This window comes from Pelecanus crispus, chromosome 3 (genome assembly GCF_030463565.1).
Source record: "Pelecanus crispus isolate bPelCri1 chromosome 3, bPelCri1.pri, whole genome shotgun sequence".
Classification (NCBI taxonomy): domain Eukaryota; kingdom Metazoa; phylum Chordata; class Aves; order Pelecaniformes; family Pelecanidae; genus Pelecanus; species Pelecanus crispus.
Window position 1 is genome coordinate 51929484 of NC_134645.1, and position 22395 is coordinate 51951878.

The following is a 22395-nucleotide window of genomic DNA, read 5'->3' on the forward strand; positions in this document are numbered from 1 at the left end:
TTGAAAGTCTGAAGCACATGTAGTGGGGATGCATCAACACACAGACTTTTCCATAACTACAGATAAACTCTTACGCAACCATTTTAGACCCAACAAATACGTAGGACTAGAAATGTTTTTGTTCCAAGGTTCTACCTACAGAATGTGTATTATTCCAGTACTAATGGTCAGATCTGTATCGATATGCTGACCATTGTATGAACACCATACAGTATGTCAAACTTGCATATAAAGTCTTATTTAAAGGTGGCCCAGATATTGGCTTCTTATCAAACAACCTAAAATACTAATTTCTAGTGCACAGTTCAGTTTAGGCAGTTCAAGCTATTCTCACTCTCTCTGCTCAGCAGCTAAAACAAAAGTGTGTCTGTAAAACACCAGGAAACAGAACTTATCTTTGACAAGTGCTACTTGGTCTGGTGCACAAGAACTTAACCCCCAAAACAGAAAGAAAAAAAAAAAAGTTACCTTCACGTGATTCATATCTTTAAAATTTTACAGTGCTTTCATTGTATAAACCACAAGCTCCTGGCAAAGTAATCAGTTTTCTTGCTACTGCAACATCTCTAAATCTTAATTAACAGTCTTAGATATAGAGGAATCAAAGTCACTCCTTTCAGAAAACATTCATTTTCTGTTCATTAGTAGCGTGCCCCCCATCTCAGTCCCTCAATTTAGAGTTCTTCAGTGACATCTGGTAAGGTGCTTTAATCTTACTTTGTGTTCAACTCATTTTCCAGTTCCATTAATTTCCTAGAAGCTTTCACTTTATTGGATACATCCTGACCCTGTGAAAAAAGTCGCTGGCGTTCCCTGAACGTCAAGTTTTCTGGTGCTCCAGGTAAATCTGTATCTTGACTGTAAAGGGAAAAAAAAAAGTCTTATCATTCTTATTGTTATCATTCTTATCTACAATATCCTTAAATATAGTAATCCTTAATGACACGTACTAACTGGTAGCTTTTTTGACTACAGCAAAAGATTCTCCGTTCAGTGTTCTGCAAGGTTTTATTCCCCACACATACCTTTAATTCTGACATTGTGCTATCACTTAAGACAAATTAGCGGCTCATGAGCCATCTCTGGCACATCAACATGAATGAAACTGCTTGCCAATTGTCAAAGTGAAGTGCAGGTGTAAACTACGGCTCTGTCTGTATTAGCACAGCATTGCTGTTATGACTAAATCAGCAAGCCTTTCTGTGGTGGCACATGTCTAGGAAAAAGCACCAGAATGCAAAGCTTTTCTGTCTTGGTAAACAAAGCTACTTTACTGAGGTACGCTGTTAGCGGCTGCAACACCTCTGTATTTCATTCTACACTGGCAAAGCTTCCAAGTGCAATTGTTGCCTAAGCTCTTGCACTTATCTCTTATCCTTGTAGCAGACCAGTTGTCGTATTACGTGTTTCTGGCCACCGCAGTGAAGATCTCAAATCATTCGTAGTTGCAGCTGTAACAATACTTTACATATGTGATTAACTCTCATATAATAAACCTGTAATATATATTCCCATTTCTTGATCAGAAGAGGTTTCACTTTTAGCTCCAAGAGGTCTCCGCTCTGCACACTCCACGGAAACACTAACTACATTTTGAAATGCAGGAACTGGCCTAACAGCTTCTACAGAATCCTAGCCAAGCCCAGTCACATCTTCAGTACGCTACACAGTAAAGCTTGCCCCTCACACATAAGATACAGCCCGTATTATTGATGCTTATTCCAAGTTCGGAAAGAATCCCACTTGAGACGTACTGTTCAAATTTTATAAATACACCTAAAACGGTTGAAGTTGTTCATTTACAATGATTTACTGAGTTTACTCAGTTGTAGCACTGAAATTTACTGCCGTGAAGTAGTACTTCAGATCACCCAAAGACTTGTGGAGAACTTATTTGTATTTTATAGTAACTCAAGGTACTCCAGAGCCAACAGGTCACAGAGATACATCAACAACAACAGAAAATATTGCAGAAGTTAGCCAAGTCAGGTGTATAAAAGTTAACGGACCCCTGCATGTCACCTTTTAGATCTTTTGTCTCTTGGATCCCGATAAACTTCATGGGCCCCAATAGCTGCTCCTGTAGATCCAGTGTATGAATTTAGTCCTTATGCAAAAGAAAAAGTAAGTTGAAGGATTGCAGTTACAACACAAAAGTTTTATATTGTATTTCTTCATAAAGGTGCAGTGCTTCTTTCAAGAAATAATCTCAAACTAGAATCAAATAAATTTAGAGGGTCATCTGACCTGTAGAAGCCCCCCTCATAACAGCTGTAATTTTTTAATTCCTAATTTCGAGTCAGAACACGTTTTGTTTAGGTTACCCAGCACATACCAAACCATGGTCTTTATCTTATTATGGCTTACTGTAAGAAGTTGTTCAAGGAGATTGATACAAAGAGCAACCCATTTCATTATCCTGTAACAAGCTCCACAGGAAGTAAGTTAGCTGCAGCTGGTCTCTTTATGAGGCTAAAAGTAAGCTCAGATTAGTACATACCACCTTTGCAATTCAGCAGTCAGAATTTTTGTCTCTGTTCAGTCTGATTAAGTAAACTGTATCACTTGGAAGATGTCCCCTCCCCCCCTTAAATTTCAATTTCAAGCAAGTCTCTTGCAGCACTGCACCTTTAGTTTAAGTTGATGTAACACACAGGTTTTACACATTATATTAATTCTTTCTAAAGGCCACAAGACAAAACCTTTTCTTTCCAATCAAAAAGTTTAATAATTTAATCTATATTTAAGACCATATTCTCTTAATAGCTGTCAGGAAAAGAGTAAAAATAAGTGTCAGCACAATACTCCAATCTGTCTTCAGACAGTTCTGGTCTCAATATTGTATGTGTTATGTCTTGTGAACCTTCCTCGGTACAGAAGGAAACGTTTGCTTCTTCCACTGGTATATGTAACTTCTCATAAATACTCAATGAAAGAGACATATGAAGCTGGAACACACAAGCAAATTTAGCTAGCTTGTTGTAGGCTAAATTTTTTCCACCAAAAATTTGTAGCAGACCAAATCATACTAGGTATATGAAGGTTTTTTCCCTTTCAGACATGAGTCTTACATACAAGTATTACCTTCCCTACTTTGAAAAGCATGGATCCACATGCTGTGGTTCACCCTTCCACCTGCTTTAAGACAGTAGTTTTGATTTGGGTGTTGGCTTTTTTCTTGGTTAGCTGATAGACCCAATGGTCTTAAGAGGCCCAGTGGAAGAAGGTTCGAGAGCAAAATTTGCAGAAGCGTGGTTTACTAGAGTTAACGTTCAGAACAGAAAAGCGCCGTAAAGGACAGTAACGTAACAGAGTCAGCGAGATGGGAGATGGTAAACTGCACAGTGAATTCTGCATTTTGTGCAAACGGCTTTGTACGTTACGCAGGCAGTCTTCATAGAAGCTTGAGCAATCAGGTGAAGTTAACCTGTTCTCATGGCTATTTTAAAAATTATGAAATAAGAGTATTCAGAATTAGTTGTATGGTTTATGAATTAGGCTATTAAAGGCGAAGCATCATACTACAATATTCCTTAATGGTTACCAAAACCCTAACCAAATCTTTGTAGGTTGTCCTTCTGATTGTTTTCCAGGGGGAAAAAAAAAAAAACCAAAACCGCGCACACACAAAAAGTATCACTGAACATTTCACTTTCCTGAGATTAATTTTTCCATTAAAATTAACAGAAAGCAGGACTGGGAAATGCAATTACATATGAAATGGCGTTCTGGGTTGTGGACGATGGGAGGCCAGAAGAGTGGTGGTGACAACTAGTGACTGATGGTTCTAGAGTTACTTAATTCACTACATGTGCAGGCTTCAAAGTGCCAAATAAGGAAGAGAAGCAAGGGCCTTTGGAAGCCTATGTGTTGTGACGGAAGGCACATTTTACACTCTATTATAGTCAGTTTCAAGTAAGAATTTCTAGAAAAAGAAAGTCCTATGAAAGAACAAAAATTCAGTACAGAGTACAAACGTTTCATGTCAGAAGCCTGCCGTTTCAGAATATTCCCAGGAGCAAGCTGACAACATAGCTAGTCATAGTGCTTAAAAAGAATCTTTTCTGTGTATCTCCTGTCTTTCTTTAATCTTTTTTTTTAACTCATTAATTCTGTGTGATATAAGGTGCTCAAAAGTTAGAGTCCTTCTGATACAAAACTGTGATTTGGGATCACTGGTTGTGGGTTTATCAGTGGGCTCACATGCATGGTGGGTAGGCCTAATGGAATTACTTGCTTTGTAATGGTAGCGTATAGCAGGTAGTGTACAGTGTGTCTACTTATACTCCAGTCCAATGACAATACACTGAAAAGCTAAAACCTTCCCTCACCTTCCTTTAAGATTTGGAACCTATGACAGAGCCAGACAGGAATAACAGACAGGCCTGCAGGATCCATAGGGACAACTACATCATGAGATCTCACAGGCAACACCAGGGTAAATAAATAGGTTTTTTTCCTTTAAACGAGTATCAGTGGGTTTTTTATGCAGCTTGGGTGCTGTACTGACCCCAAACAGTGAAACTGCTAAGCATCAACTGTATGAGTTGGACAGTAATTACAAGTGAGCTAAACTACCATCCCTTCAGCAATATTAAAACTACACAATGCTGTGCAGAGCTTCTCTTTGGCACTGGAAGCAGTCCAGCTGTAGCAGAAGCTAATTTGCCCTGCAAAGGAAAGGATGCCTTGCTGGAAAATGATGACTTGAGCCTTAATTGAAAAGGATGCAGACAGGAAGCTCAGAGTATCATGTACCTGTATGGCTTCATACATATCCTAAATCAGATTCATACACTACTGCAGCTGGATTAGAAGTGCTTCTGATAGATGGAACCTATTCTGAGGCTCATAAGCTCCCTGTGACCAGGGCACACCACACCTCTGATAAAGAAACTGATTTTCATAACTTGTTAGGTGGCCAAAAAGGTGATCAGGGATATACCATATTGTGGGCTTCCACATTTGTCACTGAGACTTGAATCCAGTAAACAAGTTAGCCGAAGGCAGCATAAACACTTTTTCCCTTGCTATCTCAGGTGACTTGCTACCCTTTGCATTTTAGAAGGATGATTTGATCAGCTGAATTTAGTTGTCAGGCATTTGTTGACTTCCAGCACAAGTAAAAAGAACGAACTAGGGGAATGTCATGGCCACCATTCCCTTCAGAAGAATATAGAAGAAAACAAATGTAGGGGAAGCACTGGCAGATGATGCTATTCAAAGACTAAATCTTTTCTTAATAAACTGCAAATTTATTAGAGTGAGCTCTACACAGACAGCTGTTTAAAAAAAAAAAAATTGGCATGGAACTTTGGACTGAATTAGCTTTGAATTCATGAGTATACCTAAACTAGTACTCTGCAGATAAAATATGGTGCCGAAGTTACCAGCAGCTACAGCTCTAGTTGAAATTAAACTCCACTATGGTTGCCCACTTGCAGTTCTAAAATAAACAAGATGAGGAGACAAAGAAACACAGGGGTGCAGAAGAGAAGGGAAGGATTAAGGCAAAAAGCACTAAGATGAAATTTCGATTTTTGTGTCTCTCTACAAGAAAATGGCATTGTACAAATCAGAAGTACAGGAATGGTACCTAATATGTGAAACTAACCTAATATGTGAAACTAACTGCATGCCCTATATGTCTCTTGGTGCTTGTGTATTTAAGAACTACATCTACCAAGGTCATTTTTAAAGCCATTTGCACACACTATTAAAAGAGAGAACCCTGGTACCAATAATGAAAGCAGAAGATAAGCTCTGTCCAGGAACCCATTAGAAAAGGTTTCCTGTGTTCACGAAAGGTGCACTTCCAGATGCCCTGAGTAACCAGTGGTCAGTCATACAAACAAATCACTGAAAGACACAGGATGAAAGCCAAAACCAACAGTACTTTGAATTGCTTGAGTAACAGTTAAAATAATTTCTGATTGTGTGAAAGATGGAAATTTTGCTTTTGAAGAGTTTGGGTAAGGAACAAAGAAATTTGAGAGATCAAAACAATTAAAAATTGGAGGATTCATGTTAATATCAGGATTTAAGTTAGATCACCATAGTGAAAATAGTGATTAAGTGGGAAAAAAATAGATCACAAAGTAAGCGATTCAATCTACAGCACCCGAGTTGAAAACATGAGGATAGTTCTGTAGGAGACGATTGATTTCATGATGTCTACCTTTAGAGCTGCTGGCATGGATGAAACTCAGTTTGTTTGGTGGGGGCTGGGGCTGGCTTTTTTTGGCAGTAGTACTGTTGGCATTGACTGGAGATGGCTGGAATGAGTTGGAAAGAAAGAGGCCATCTGAAACTGGGCGAGGCTGGCGGGAGGGCTGCTGTGGCTTAAGGGTGGCAGGAGGAAAGTCACCATAAGATTTTCTTGTGCTGGAGTACTTATCCTGACCTGCTAGATTGGAATCCTCCTCCTCCTCATCATCATCATTGTATGCAACAAACTTGGCAGTATAAATCGTGTCAGGGGAGAGGACCTGTGTTTTGAGGTAAGAGGTGTTTCGCTGAGGTGGGGGAGGAGGAGCGTTAGATGAAGGGGTTGGGGATGGGAGTTCATATTCCCGTGGAAGTGGAGGTCTGTACAGACCAGGCTCGTCAGGTTCCAGTAATCTTCGATCTGCTTCATCGTGCTGCCTGCGCCTTTCAGCCTCTAAGCGACTGTAATACTCCTCCTCCTGTCGCCTCTGTAAGTCCAGAGGAAACAGAAACACAGTGGTCAGAAAGACAGACATTTCAATCTAAGAGAGATTTAAGTCTTCCATTGCCCAGCTACAAACATCTTTTTTTGGTCTCCTTTTCTGGCAATAAGCAGGGTGTCTGAACAGACTCATACAAAGAATATTTACTACTAGGAAAAAAAAGGGCAGTCATCCTGTAACACTTATTGCTCTTATTTCCAGATTTACCACTGTCTCTAGTAACTAAGGCAGCTGCCTGTGTGAACTAAGGGCAATTCCAGCATTTATTACTCAAAATGTAACTACAGTTAATAAGGGGGTAGATTTACTAAAGCTGTAAAGAATCTGTGGGAGAGAGAAATAACTAAAATTAACTACCGCCTTAAAAAAGGAACTTTGTAATTTTGCTGCATGCTTATATAATGTAAATTAATCAACAGAGCCTTGGAATAGATGAATCCTAACAAAGCTTCTAGTATGAATACCAGGAAAACTACTTTCACGTAGAAATCAAGTTACAAAGAACTTTTGTAAAACAGACATCAAATAAATGTTTTTAAAAACACTTCTAAAAAACAACTTAAAAAACCCGTATGCTAATGATATTTATATAAGGCTATTGACCATTTAAAGGGCCATGAAATATCTTCTATGTATTTTTCCAGTTTAAAAAATTTTTACTGTTTTAAAATAGCATTTAATTCTGTTCAGCTCTTGTCTAAGCCACACTGTAAACTAATACAAGGCTCTATTCAGTAGTTTGTTTGATAATAAATTTAAACGTATATTTGCAAACCTTACGCTACAAAAAACCTTTTAGGATAACTTCTGCTGGGAATACATGACATTTTGAACAATCATCCTTTCTATGTGTTCAAAAAAATCCACCTTATATGCTCAACACTGTGAGTCAGTTATCCTAAAAAAAAAAAAAAAAAAATTTCCGATCTTGTTCATCTAGAGCAAAGACATGAAACTCATCTTGTGCTACTCTCTAAAACCATTATAGCGGTCAGATGGTACTGAGTTCTGAGTTGGTAGATGTGCGAGCGTCTCAGTCAAGATCTGTCAGTGAAAACCCTTTCAAGCGTGTGATCCAAATGTCATTTGGCTGCATCATTGTCAGAAATTAAGAAAGCCTTGGTTGGGTTTTTGGTTACCTTTTTTTTTTTTTTTTTTTAAACTTTCTACAGTATATTTTTAAATACTTTCCTCAGTCCAGATACACGTTCCTCACTTTTCACCTATCACCACCCCCAGCTTGGCTTTCTTCTACTCATCAACCCATACTGCTTATGGAGAACAGTCTAACAAAGCTTGAAAACAATCTAATAAAACAAATTAACAAAGTGAATATATCTAAGCTGCTTTTTTTTTTTTTTAAAAAATATATTTGCTCAATCTTCCAAGATGAAATGTCTCTCAACGTTAAAAGCTAGCCCTCTTTCTTCATTCTGAAGCCAATATTACTAACAGGCAAGTCTTCAATCTGAACTGTTCTTTCTCTAGGAAGAAGAGGGTCTTAAACACGCTAAGAGTCAAATGAGGTGCTCTGTCTTCCAGTTTTCAACAATGAAGCTTCTCAAATTTATGTATAATGTTCTGAAGGAACCTAGGAGCCTGAAGTTTTAGAATCTGTTTCATTGTACAGTGACTTATCTGCTGAAATTATTTACTTCGTTTCTAGAAACCAATTCCTTTTCCTCCCATAGTCCAAACATAAAAGACAATAGGGAATACTCATCTCATCTCCACTCCACTGTATTTCATATTCCTCTCTCTCTGTATCTGTATAAAACAATTACTGCAAAAATATTTAAGTGCTGTCTCTGAGACAGCAAAACCTAACACCAGTAACTCATCCATTACAATAAAGAAGGCAGACAAGTCACGTTGAGGGCTGAAGGAAGGCACAAGGTAATTGATTTCTGCTGTAACTTTCAGAAAAGGCTCTGAAGACAAGCCCTTGCCACTGCTAAAAATGTTCTACAATACCAGTCAACTCTGGGCACCACGAATGGAATATTTGCTTAATTACTTTTTGTTTTACACTGGATAAACTGAAGCCTTGGGCCATGACCATTATCATTAGGGCTAGCATGTTTAACCCCTGCTGACCCAACATGGAGTCGTTACTGGCCAGGCTAAAGAGGAGAGGCCTGTAAGAACCCTTGCAGCACTCGGAAGACCACAACCTTTTCTTCAGCCTCTCTTCTGGTCCGCTCCTCCTCTTGCTGTCGGCGCTCTTCTTCCTGCCTGGCCCTGTCTTCTGCTTCTCGTTTGCGCATTTCTTCCAACTGTTGCTGCCGTCTGCGTTCTTCATCCTGCAACTAACAGAGACACATCTTTAATTTTTTCGTCACTCATATGGGTAAGATGGGTCAAAAAAAAAAGTAACCCGAATATTTGCATCTAAAAATAACTCATTCAATAGAAAATGCTATACTACAGATAAATCAATATAATTTCCAGCTATTAAGAGTACACTTCGTTACACTGGTTCCCTAAAATCCCCAAAGAAAAAAAAATGCACAGGAAACCAGGACAACTACATACATAAAAGCACAAAACACACAGGGAGACATTTTTAGCAGTCACACATGAACCCCTAGCAGAAGACTGAGGTGACTCACATTCCAGACAGCTTCAGCAACCATAGTCTCATAGGTAAAGTAAAGTGAAATAAAATACTTGGAACCAACAGTCCGCAGCTCCAGCAGCCAATTGGTTTTTCATTTTGGATTAGTATTTAAGCACCGGAAAATCATGACTCATTAGTCAAAGGGTCAATCCATTTAAAGTAACAGGCTCATTCAGCAAGTCTGCAAATAGTCTCGGGAGATAAATAAAATCTCCCACTGTATCTGCAACAGATGTGTTTTGGAAAAAGCAGAAAGTGAGGCAAAGAAATCTTTGACTATGGAGATTAAAACAGCTCACATGAATGACTGATGTCCAACAGACAATACTATTTTATATATGCTTACAATAAACACTGCACAGATAAGAAAACTGAGCAACAATCCAAACTTTGCATGATTCTCTAAAGGTAACAGTATCTAAGCCCTCGATGGACAAGAATAGTCACTGGCACAATAATATTCGCAAGCAGAAATTAACTGGACTACATGCTGTGTTATTTCTTACTGCAGCATACGTTCTAAAGCGATTTCTGCCCCACCCCGATCTTTGGTACTGATTGGTGTATCTTGCTGTAAGCTGCATGATACACAAATACTTCTCTACTCCTGGATTTGTTTTTACAAGCCAGTTTCATTTACAGAGAAAGGCCCTTAAGACACAAAGCAACAGTGATATAGTAAGAGAAATTTAGTTTTAATAGACTTTGTGAGGTCAATCTTCATGTAGGTATCTCACACCTACAATTAATTAACAGGAAATGTGCTTTAAGACAGATTAGGTTTTCTAATCAATTTTCCAATCAATTCTAAAAACTAACTTTTTCTGGGGGGGAGACTAATTTTCTGGTCATTATTTCCCCCCACTGTTCACGTAGTATTTGTGTTATGGGTATCTTATGACCTTGTACAACAGGTAATTTTGAAAACATTTGCCTTCTACATCTTCAAGCAGCTATACAGCTAAACACCTCTAATTTGAAGTGTTAAAACCCACCATTTTTGAGCATGAAAGCTAAAGAACCAAATTGATTAATTTCATTTAGGCAGGAATTTGGCAAATGTATACTAGAGGATGCTACCTCTGAGTAAATTCCTCTTATTTAGGGCTAAATCCTTTGTAATTCCTAACTGAAAACGACATACAGAGATCAAGCTCAGTATATATGGTAGAACAGGGAATAAAGTAGTTAACCAACTCCCTGCTTGGATTAAGACCTCCTCTTGCTTGGTTATTAAAAAGACATTATTTTAGCAAAGGAGACAATATTGCTGTCAAAAAGAAAGACAGCTAGTAATTCAAAAGACTTTATAGAAGAGAAGTAATTTCCTCTTTAAAAAAACCAAAAAGACAAAAACTGCACAGTGAAAAAATACAGGAAAGCTCCTTGACTCTGTCCCAGTTGCATTTAGAGAAAAACTCTGAACATGGCAGTTACTGATCTGAGTTTACAGCATGGATGCCTTTTTGCTTAGTAGCAAATATTCCTATTCAAATGCACTTAAACAAGAAAATATTTCAAACTAAATTAAAGGGGAAGTTTTATTTTCTGTTAGCTTAACTAAAGAAAGCAGGGAAAACTGGGCAGGGTGCCCACCTGGGCACTGTTGTCAGCATCTGAACCACAATAATTGCAAAGACAACCGTATCCAGGTCAGAGGCTATTCTAAACATAGTACCTAGCAAAAAGGCCAAAATGATACGTAAGGCACAAGTGGGAATAGAGCGACTATTACAGAGTGACATTTCATTTCTTTACGATTAGTAACTAGTTTCTACTTTGGCGCATTCCCAGACCAAGACAGGGAGCGGTCGGATGGCGAGGCACGCCAGAGAGCTTGACGGCATTTGTGTTTGTCAGTGCCTTTAACAGTGCCCAGCTCAAACTGAACTCCCTAATTTTCAAGATGCTAAGGAAGGCTAGCTTCATGTCCCATTTCTAGTAAGAGAGCTGTTAGATTCCCAGGTAGAGTATTTGGTTTCAGTATTTCTCTATCCCAATTAGTTTTTCTCTAGTTTAGAAGCCACGTTTTCGTGTGATTCACTGTACTTCCAGGGCTTCTCCAAAGCAGCATGTTTATATTGTAACAGGTAGAAACAACTGATCCGTACAGCCAGAGTGACAAAGAGCGTTCTCCCAAGCTTAGCAAAGCAGCTAAGCACAAAGCACTGATTCTTTCCCCCTGCTTTGTCCCAGCTCTACTGAACGTGCCAACAGTTCGCTCAGCCACACAACTGTCTCCCTATTGCCAACATATGCTTGCAGCGCTATTCCTGCCTAGAAGAGGGCAAGAAAGGCCACCTTTCTTCCGAACTATTGCTTCTCCTAAGAGATCAGCCCATCGGCTCCTTATCAGAAATGTTAAGATATTCCTGGGACTGGCAGGCACCCAGGAAGTCTCAGATTCCAGACAAAATTCATTTCTCCAGGCACTGCTTAGAATGCTTTAAAAGAAGTTCCAGAAGAACTTTAAATTTATACCTATTTATTTATGACAACTAAAACTGGTTCAGATCTGTTAGTGGCCCAGGGAATTTAGAAACACAAACACAAGCCAAGTTCACAGTTTATGCATTAACTATTCATCACCTTTCACTGGCCTTTTAATTAGCAGAAGAGCTATCACCAATGCTCATGTTAGGCATACAGAAAAAAAGCATGGAGCATTCTAAAGTGGGTTTTTTTTCCCCCTCTACAAACTATGAAGTAATTTCTTGAGTACATGAAGTGGTACAGGATAGATGCAACTATGCCTAGAAAGTCATGTGAACAGTATGAAAATGATGAAATTAGGAAAAAGAGGTATTTGCTGGGTATAGTGCCCAACATCATCTACTTCAGAATTAGCTTGCTTTCTTTTTTTAAAGCTAAATTTATGAACATAATAAATCCCTGACTGATTCAGGCCATGGACCCATCTAACGCAGTATTCTGTCTCTGACCATGGCCAAGAGCAGCTGCACATAAGCCTGGCCATTTCTTCTAGCATTTCCCCAGCATTCAGTACAGCACTAGAGATGTTGGCTGGTACAGCCTTGTGTAATCCTTGGAGTAGCTGTTTACAAGTGTGACGTCTATGAATTTGTCTAATCCATTTTTGAAGCTGATGATACTGCCTGCCTTCACAACCTCCTGTCGCAGAAAGATCCAGAAGTTTACGGCCTGCTTGGCAAAGTACTTTACCCAGTCGCAGCTCCAGGGCCCAAGGCTTAAGCAAAAAATAATAGGAGCAGTAGTAAGAGGAAACACTGATAGACAGTAAGTCTGAAAAATCCATGACTCCTGGCTTGTCCATTAGTTCAGAAAGCTGACATGCTTCACCTGTTTCCCTGCTGTCAACTGCTTAACACTAATGACCACACAGATACAAAACTGAACACCTTAGACAGTTTACTAAGTTATGTAAAGTATGCATTTTAAAAGATGATTTTTTTGAAAAATAAAGCAGTGCTGAACATCCAAATTTATATTTTTAAGTCATGTTTACATTTTTTCCCAGCAGCACAAATTAATTATACTAACAGAAGTTGTAAGCATTACTCTTCTTTCAAATTGGTATACTAATGATACAGAAATCCACTTTGAAGTGGATATATTCCTCCTCTAGAAGACTACAGAACTCTTTTTTTTTTTTTTTTCCATGTACCCATTTCCAATGAGAGCATTAAAATACAGAATTAGTTGGAGTCACAGCAATTACTGCTGCAATTTGGAAGCCTGTCATGTTTTAGATGCAAGAGAATGGTATTAACCAATTGAAACTGAAATTATATGGTAACTTAATAATTGCATGTTTATGTGACCTACTTGGAAATACTAGTTCAGAAGTAATTTCCGAGTTTACAATCCATTTTTACTTTAATGATAAAATTGTAATACCTGTAAACAACAGGGTTTCAGCATGTGCTGAAACAGTATGCTGTATTATTAGGCTTTCAGGGCAATTTCACTTCAAATTGGAAAGGAATGGTGTTGCTAGAGCTCTTCTAAAACCTGCAGGGGTGGGGAAGGGGAGGGAGGAAATCTTACCTCACAGCTTGTTCATTCAAAGTGCTTAGCAAGATTTTATAAACACGACTGCACAAAACACCAAATACACAGTTTTATATTAGACCACTGCTACAACGAACAAATCAAGCCTGCAAGCACAACACTACATCTGAAAGGAAGGAAACACAGGGAAAGGAGTCACCACATCTGGAAACATTCAAATGCATGCTTACAGTTAACTTACTGCTTATTGTGTCACAATGATTTTTGAACACCCAAAGATGCCAAATCATCGTCCAAAGCACATAGAGTGGTTATTAATAATACCAGGAATTGAAATGGGAAAGAGATATTGAAGAGAAAGAAACAAACATACCAAATCTAGAACAGAGATTGCTGGCACAGCAGTCTGCTGCAGGTAGTAAGAAAGGGGAAAAAAGAAAGATGCACAGTGAAAATAAAGATAGGTTAGACATGTGATATTTCAAAAACATTTTCTTTTATTTGTTAAGTCAGCTGCTTTAGAACGAGGAACTGAATTGACATAGTCCTGAAATACAGAAATGAAAACAATCAAATAATCCAAAATTTTTATCGGTATCGGTTTGGCTAATTCAAAACCTCAGTATTTCTCCAGAGATGCTACTTATTGCATCTCTAGTAGTATAGACGGTGAAATGTAATCAAAAATGCAAACATTAGTTCAGTTCAAGACAACTGTTATTTTTTAGTTTCAAAATGTTCCGAAACGCTGGAAGAACTTTATGCACAAATAGCATTTTAAACCCAGCACTTGCAGAGAAGACTGATATAATGTTATGCAATACAACTGGCCTTCTATTAATGACACATGGCTTTTCTAGCCTTGCTACAGTAAAATTTTAAAGACATAGTTTGTTAAAATGGCAGTTTTACATGGATTTTTTTATGCCCATAGGTAACTGCCTATGTGCTACAAATTACATGTTAGCGATGCTGGGCTTTAACACAACCTGTTTGCCAAAGATATATTTGGCTTTTCCTTTCTTCAGTTTCCAAGATTGAAGTATCTATTGTTTTACACAGTAATAAAGTTAGCCACAAGAAAAAAAGGAAAGCAATGCAGACTGCAGTAAGTATGAGAAGAGTAAGTTTAGGAAATCAAGCTGCCAAAACAATCCTGGACTCAAATACTACTCAAGCTGATAGCTACTTCTGAATGTCAAAATAAGCACGGGCAAACATTTCTCATGAATTAAAACCTGCTTATCACAGAATTAACCAACTTTTCAAGATAAACAAACAGAAGACATTCAGCATATTACAGAGCTAGTTTTTAAGCCTGTCAAAGCATAGCTATTGGTATGTAACTTTGGTATCCGTGCTATTATTCAGAAAAGAAAAACAAATTTTCCTACAGAAATTGTTTCCCAGTAACAACAGATTTAACAGATTCTGAGAGGCCATAGCCACCAGAGTGATAAAAACTTCATCATCCTGTTCAGTTGTATTATCTTACTAGATCTATTACGAGCTTTCACAGTACTGAAGCTGAGGTAAGCAAACCTTGTCAGATACCGATTAAACTGGACACCATGCAAAATCCAGGTATGTATGAGCTCGAGCCCTCGAGCTGGATGCAGGGGGTATCCAAAACCACACGGCTCAGCCTAATGCTTCCCCCCAGCACTGTTGGGGTCACAACTGAGGTGCTGGTAAAGGTAGAGGTAGCAGCTGCCTTATGCCCCAGCCTCTACTTGGAGAAGACCAGCAAAGTGGAACCTCAGTTCAGTTCACTGTCCCCTGGGAACAGCATGCATTCAGTGTCTGTGTTCAGGTCCAAGACTATAAAGAAGAACACTTGGAGGTAAATACGTGGCGGGGTGGAGAGAGGAAATCACACTACTTTTTGTTTCTGATTCTCCTAGAGACTTTCATAGTTTCAAATATTTTTGCTTACCTTCCTGCCATACTTAACCTTCTAATCCTACTCCAGCTACATGGCAAAATCCCTTTATCCAAAGGGAATTTCTTTTCACACAACCAGAAAAGTAAATTTGACTGCCAGCTTGGATTCTATAATGCGTAGCTACAGTACTTTCATAATTCATCACTTAACTGTTAAAGCCACTGTAAGTTAGCAATTTTAAAATTCAAGGTACTTAAGAAAGCTTTATCCTCCTTTACCCTGTAAGGAACATCAAAATACTCAAAGTCAGAGAACCCACCAAGATACACATTTACAATACTTTTGTCTAGAAAGCATTATCCCCTTTTACCCTTGCTCTTCTTTCTGCCTCCAGTCGCTGCATGATGAGCATAGTATCCACATCATCATCCTCCTCTTCATCATCATCTTCATCCTTTTGCTTTGATTCTTGAAGTCGCTTTTGGAACTGCCACTCAAGCATGAGTTTGCGCAGGCGGTCATTTTCTTCTGCTGTACGATCGGGCTTGTTCTGGAGTTCCTGAATCTCTTTACTCAGCATGTCCACAATGTGCATCTGTTGCTGCTTCTCCAGTTTTTCCTTAGCGTCCCGTTTCCAGGGATCGGGAGAGAGGCTATCACTAGAGGACAGTTCTTCCTTGCTGATAGTGATGTACTGTAGATCTCTCCGCTCAATAGTCCGAGGCTGCTGTTGGGGCTGCAACTCTCGAATGACTGTTTCTTGAGACCTCTGCAAAGTTGAAGGTTTTTCTGCTTTCACTTGTTGAAGGGAAACAGGGGGAACCACAGGCTGAGCAGGAATTAGTGGCTGAGAACGCATTTGGCCCAGTTTTCTCTCCTGCTCACGGCGTTTCCTTTCTCGTTCTTCTTCCAAACGTGCCTTTTCCTTTTCATACCACCTCTGATGCTCTTCTCTTTTTTTACGCTCCGCAGCGGCTACCTGGGAAGATGCTTGTGTTCCTGTCTGATTTGGAGGAGGAGGGGGAGGCAGAGGCAAATCCATTTGTAGTTCATCAAATTCAGCTGCATAATGCACCGGAGGAGGCGGTGGTGGAGGGGGAAGATCTGTTCTGATGGGCTGGGAAATGGCCACTGGAGTTGGCTGGCTAGTAGCTGGAGTTTTCCAACGGCCAGGTCCACTTTTAGTTAAACAAGAACCAGGCGAAACCGGTTTGGATGAATGGTTCAGGTGTTCTTGGCTAGATGTGCTAGAATCCACCGAAGAATTCATCCACTGATCACTGTCTGACTTCCGATCAATGTACTCGACATCCTTCCGTATAACAACTTCCAAACGATTCCTTTCTGGCTGGAAAACTTTATCTCGGAGTTCTTCCTGGGAACGAGCCACACGCTGGAAAGAATTAAACAAGGCATGTATTTCATAGTCCATCTATATTAAAACATATTTGAAAATGGCTCACAAACCACATTCTTATTACAGAAGGTAATTACTTTTAGTGAATTTCAGCATTTCCATGCCCAGTACGTTTCCCAAAACCAACAATAAAGTATTCTCAGTCCTTTTAACTCATTCAAGTCATGGAAGACTTTGCAACCTCTGAAATGCCTGGAAACCTGGACTGGGAGGAAGGATGGATGCAAAATGGAGCTTAAGCTGAAAACCTCCCCAGCTCGCACAATTTCTCAGGACTATCCCTGACACCCCCTCCCCCACATGTGAGCATGAGAGTCCTGGCAGCTTGGAACAGAAGCTCAGGCATACCAGCTCTGCCGTTCAGCCTTCAGCTGGCTTGACTGAACATTTTTCCTATTGGGAAGGCAAACAGAAAGGCTGCTGAGGGAGAGACAAGGGAGCCGCTGCCCACCCTCCTCCATTAACAACAGGCGAGATGGCCCGCGGGAAGCTGTTATTACTACAGTGCCATTCACGGGTATGGAATCTGGGCAGTCGGGTCTAATTCTACCTGCTCTGGGGGCGTGGGTGTATTGGTCTGCGCTTTTGTCGCTTTTTTAGTGCGTCAAAAACCAAGTCTTTTTTTTTTTATACAAGCTCAGGGTCTCATTGCACTGTACAACCTCCTGAAAAGGAATACTGGACCATAAATTAGGCTTATCAAATCTGTTAACAATTTTCTTGAAGCAAATATTCATACTTTGAATGTTAGGAACTACTAAGCACTGAACACATAATGTACCAATTATCAACAACTGAGAGAAGACTAACAAAGCAAACTCCTTTTCTTTTTCCTCCATCAATGGCCTTAACCGGGACCTCTAGAGAATGCCTTCTTTGAGATGAACAAGTGTATTTTTTATGCTCTATTAGTCCAGCAGAGCTGAACACACAGCTATTTGTGTTAGATTTGCTGTAAAGATGCACCTAGCCAAACCATTTGTGAACGCCTTCAGAACAGCAAACAGGCATTTCACATCAGTCAGTAGCTTACGGCAGCTTTTTTCACAAGCCCAGTTCTGCACTGTAAAGATTAAAAGGGTTTTTTTTAAATTTTTTTAAAAAGTCTATTTTCCCTAATTTTCAACTGAAAAGAACTATTATATGGTGGGGAAGAATTGTGTACACTTGTCAATGCTTGCAAGGAGCTAAAGCTGCTAGCCATTTGCTTTATGAAAATGCTTCTTTGCACTGCATTCAGCCTTAAGACCATAGCTCAAATTCTGTATCTGTCAACAGCTTTAATAGATGGGGTTCATCTCACCAGTTTTAACCACCTCATCTAAGCTACTCACTTAAGCTTGTCTTAAGCAGGGGAGAGATGCATGTCAAGGCAGCAGTTCATCCCATTAAGACAGATGGGTGGGAACCATTCTCTGGAGGTACTAGCCTCCCCCTGTCCCATCACTGACAGAGAGAACCTAGACGTTAAGGACGCAGCTAAGACTAGGAGAGATGAAATCATGGAACATGAAGGAGTTGCGCACGGAAATTCAGCAAAATATTTCCACAGCTATTCGCCACAGTCATTTAACTTGCAGCATTCTCCTTCAAAATTAGCATCCTACTTTGGGTATAACATCTATTTTCTTAACAGCTGAAACAATTAGCATTTGATACCTATAATACCGTGGGAAAAAAACCAAGGCATTTTTATTCAACTGGCTTTTTACTGAATTCACTTGCCGAGCCAGTGAGCCAGCAATGTGCCCTTGTGGCCAAGAAGGCCAACGGTATCCTGGGGTACATGAGGAAGAGTGTGGCCAGCAGGTTGAAGGAGGTGATCCTTCCCCTATACTCTGCCCTGGTGAGGCCACATCTGGAATACTCTGTCCAGTTCTGGGCTCCTCAGTTCAAGAAAGATAAGAAACTGCTGGAGAGAGTCCAGCCAAGGGCTACGAAGATGATTAGGGGACTGGAGCATCTCTCTTATGAGGAGAGGCTGAGAGAGCTGGGTCTGTTTAGCCTGGAGAAGAGGAGACTGAGAGGGGATCTTAACCAATGTTTACAAATATCTTAAGGGTGGGTGTCAGGAGGATGGGGCCAGACTCTTTTCAGTGGTGCCCAGCAACAGGACAAGGGGCAACAGGCACAAACTGAAACACAGGAAGTTCCATCTGGATACGAAGAAAAACTTATTTACTTTAAGGGTGACAGATCACTGGAACAGGCTGCCCAGAGAGGTTGTAGAGTCTCTTCCTCTGGATATATTCAAAATCCACCTGCACGCAATCCTGTGCAACTTGCTCTAGGTGAACCTGCTTTCGCAGGAGGGTTGGACTACATGACCTCCAGAGGTCCCTTCCAACCCCAACCATTCTGTGATTCCGTAATGCATGTGCAAGTAATCAATAATCAATCCTTACTTCGCTTCTGTGACACAATCTCAAAATAATTTATATGACATTGCTTTTCCAAAAGTAAATATACTGAGCCTGGTGTAATGGTCTGCTTTTATCACAAATTAAGAAATAGCAAAAAACCCCTTTTCTCTCTGTATTTTTAAGTCTCTGGTGGATTAGAGAAAAAGATGATCCAGTGACTGGATTTAGTAGATCTATATTTAATTTCCTGTATGGATTTGAGTAAAGTCCTCATTTACAAAGAGCAGAACATTATTTTTTTAATTTATAAAGGTACAGTAGGGGCAAATTCATTTCAGGTCAAGAAGCATCTGCACTTTGATAACAGATGCAGCTTGATTTTTTTTTTTTTTTAACTGAGAGCAGGGAATGTGTTTCAGTGAAGACTGTGGATAGGTCTCAAAGTACTGTTTTATTTAATTTTTAATACTTCACTTTGTCACTTAAACAATGCACCCCACAGGTAAAGAGATTTTTCCATGTAAACCTTCTTGGAAGAGTGAAAGATTACTTCGCTTTTCAGAAAACCACAAAACATTTTACAAGACAAACCCTACTAACTACACCCTATTACCTCTAACAGGGGATTAAAACATCCCAGATAACAGGTCTGCAGAACATGGTAACATAAATTCTATGGGGGGTGGGGGGGTGGGGGAGAGTAGGGTTTCTGAACCCAAGCCAATCTTGGCAGAAGTGGAGTTCTTCCCTCGCCTGTTGTATAGTTTGTCTTCAACAGCTCAGAGATTATAGAGTTGACTGTTCTGCAAAAATGTCTCCAACAGTCTGGGAGTGGAAAGCAAACAGTTTCTTTCTGGTTTTTTCTTATACTAGAAGAAATTACTTCTCACCTGCATTGTAGTATTGATCGAATGATTACTTTCTGCCTGGACCTGTGGTTTTTCTTCATAATTTGGCCACTGACTCTGAGCTGGACCCATTCGATCCTGGGACTTTGAAGCTGGGAATGTGAAATATTCTCTAGTATAGGTCTGTGTTGGGATGGGATAAGCTTCAGGTCGTGGGGGCAGAGTCTGTTCCTGAAAAAGGTAGAAAGAACATAAGGTGGAATTTTCCAATTACACAGATCTGTACAGAATATTACTCTAAACATGCATTTTCCAAATGTTTTCTTTTGGCTCATACGAGCATTAGTTGTCTGGAACAGGAGATAAAGAGGTTGTGTAGTATCAAATAGAATTGTGGTTATGACTCATGTTTTTATGGTCTGAAAACAAGTATGCGATATTGTACAAACCTAAGAAATCACAAGGACAATTTCATGAGCAAAATTTAATAAAATCACTCAAAGCTGTCTCAATCTTTCATTAGCTGTAATAAGCAAAACCCCCACCCAGTCACTAGCACCAGCATTTTGTTCAAATAGTTAAGTAAGACACTGGCTTGACTCAAGCACACTGACACTATTGATAGCTAAGGAAAGTTTAATAGCCAGCATTTTGGTTGCCACTTCTGACCTCTGTACAAAGATTTCCCGTAGAGACTGAGGTTATTTTGGTGGTAGTTCCAGATGCATAAGCATTCTTTCCTCCGGGGCTTGGAGGCTGATCTGTTGGAAAGTTAAAGGAAGCATTTACATGACTGTTAATAATAATTTACATAATAAAATAATAGTATTCACAAAATAACTATGGTTTTTTCCTTTGAATAGTTCTAACAAGAGGCTTGCTCCAAATGTTACTACTAGACTGGCATTTTAAACTTAATCCATTTTTAAAAACAATAATCCCCATTGTGAATTCAAGAGCCTCTAAAACTAGTGGAGGAGGCATCTACCCCTAAAAGGATAATCTTACTTACTTGCTACATTGGGACTGGAGCGATGATCAGCTCTGTTCTTCATTAATCTATCATCCCCTGGCAGCTTCTTTGGTTCACTGTACTCCGTCCACGGCAGCTGAGGGCTCTCAGGTGACCCATTTTGAGTGGAGTTGTTATACAGCTCAAAGCCTTCACTCTTTGGTCGGGGTTTACCTGAGCCACGGCGGTCAGAAACTGTAACAGTTGGATATGTATTTTCCCCCTTTTACTTATATTAACTACTGTCTAGCATATTCTTTTTCAAGCCAGAACTACCTCGCATTTATAATTAAAAATGAGTTCCCAGTAAAGCAAATGCTAGATTTTAAAACCTTCACTTCTTCAGATACACAATCCCACTCTTTTATCACAGGATTCCTTTGATTTGTATTGTTCAAAAGAGCTTTTGAAAAGGTACCACAATATCTGGAAAAGCCAAAGGTGCTTTACTGAAAAGTCTCTTCCTGACTCTCAGAGGCGTATGGCATCTGGGATGGTGGTGTAAACGGTGATAATAAGGATTTATTCTTTTAACCCATTCTTTTCTATACTGTATTACTACCCTATATATGGAAAAGGTCTTCCTTTACAAAATTATTTTCTTTACAACATTATTTTACATAAGACTTAAATATGTCTTTTGTTAGTTCACTGAAGTGGATGATAAAATATAACACTGGAGAAACATCCAAGAATTTCTTATGATCAGACACAGAAACTTAAGAAGATACTTTTCAATATTTCTAGTTTAAAAAAAAAAAAAAAAAAAAAAAAAAATCAATGGCAAAACATGTTCCAGGGGCTTCTGTTTCTATTTATTTCTCTCTTAGTAATTACATTGCACTCTCTGGTTACAAGGAAGTCATATTCCAAGAGGAGGAGAGAAGCTTTTATGAAAGGGATAAAAAAAGCCATTGAAGTTTAACACCCTTTGTATTCATTATATTCCATTTGTTAAAATAAAAATTACTTCAAACCAGAACTGTGTTTAAATGCATCATTTAATTTTTTATAAGGTACATATGGAAAGCATTTATTAATGAGTAGACTAGCATAATTTCAAACAGTATTTAAAAACAGACGGACTTTTGGTAAGAAAGGAAATACTTCTGTGCAATTACGTTTCTTTTCTGATTTCATATTTTGGTAATATTTGGCAAACTACTGTCAATTATTATATTCTCTGCATTCTAAGACTTATAAAGCTGTTATCAACATAAATAATATTAGCATTTTTACCTCTTTGCATCATTGGGGATGGCTGATTAAGCAGGGTTGCCAGACCATGGTAAATTGCTCCTTGTTTTGCTACTTCTAGTGTTACTACAGAACCTGTCCTAGTCATAAGTTCTGCTGCCCTGCAATAAAAGCCAAAGCAAATAAAACAAAATTAGACACTGTATTACTTAGTTCTCCTTATTATCAGTTTGTACGTCATGATTTCTCTTGTCTATTCTAGTAATCTTTTGTTTGACAAAACACTGTTTTTTCTGATTAATACTAAAAATCACTTTGAAAAAAGTGACTAGAAGATACACTTATTAAAC

The 22395-nt window shown here is 39.1% G+C and overlaps 1 protein-coding gene across 7 annotated transcripts in view; it reads right to left on the bottom strand.

Moving 5' to 3' along the window:
- Nucleotides 1-713: 713 nt before the first annotated feature.
- AFDN (afadin, adherens junction formation factor) overlaps nucleotides 714-22395 on the bottom strand; it is a 133709-nt gene continuing 112027 nt past the window's right edge. For 4 of the 7 annotated variants that reach the window (XM_075707119.1, XM_075707116.1, XM_075707115.1 and 1 more), the window contains 9 exons: nucleotides 22088-22206; nucleotides 20849-21043; nucleotides 20506-20597; nucleotides 19879-20067; nucleotides 15579-16601; nucleotides 8885-9019; nucleotides 6404-6695; nucleotides 2023-2107; nucleotides 714-858 (listed from right to left, as the gene is read on the bottom strand). In XM_075707119.1, the coding sequence (XP_075563234.1) occupies nucleotides 714-858; nucleotides 2023-2107; nucleotides 6404-6695; nucleotides 8885-9019; nucleotides 15579-16601; nucleotides 19879-20067; nucleotides 20506-20597; nucleotides 20849-21043; nucleotides 22088-22206 (2275 nt within the window). The remainder of the gene's footprint in view (nucleotides 859-2022; nucleotides 2108-6403; nucleotides 6696-8884; nucleotides 9020-15578; nucleotides 16602-19878; nucleotides 20068-20505; nucleotides 20598-20848; nucleotides 21044-22087; nucleotides 22207-22395) is intronic. The other 3 variants (XM_075707117.1, XM_009478891.2, XM_075707120.1) reach the window with 2 other exon arrangements.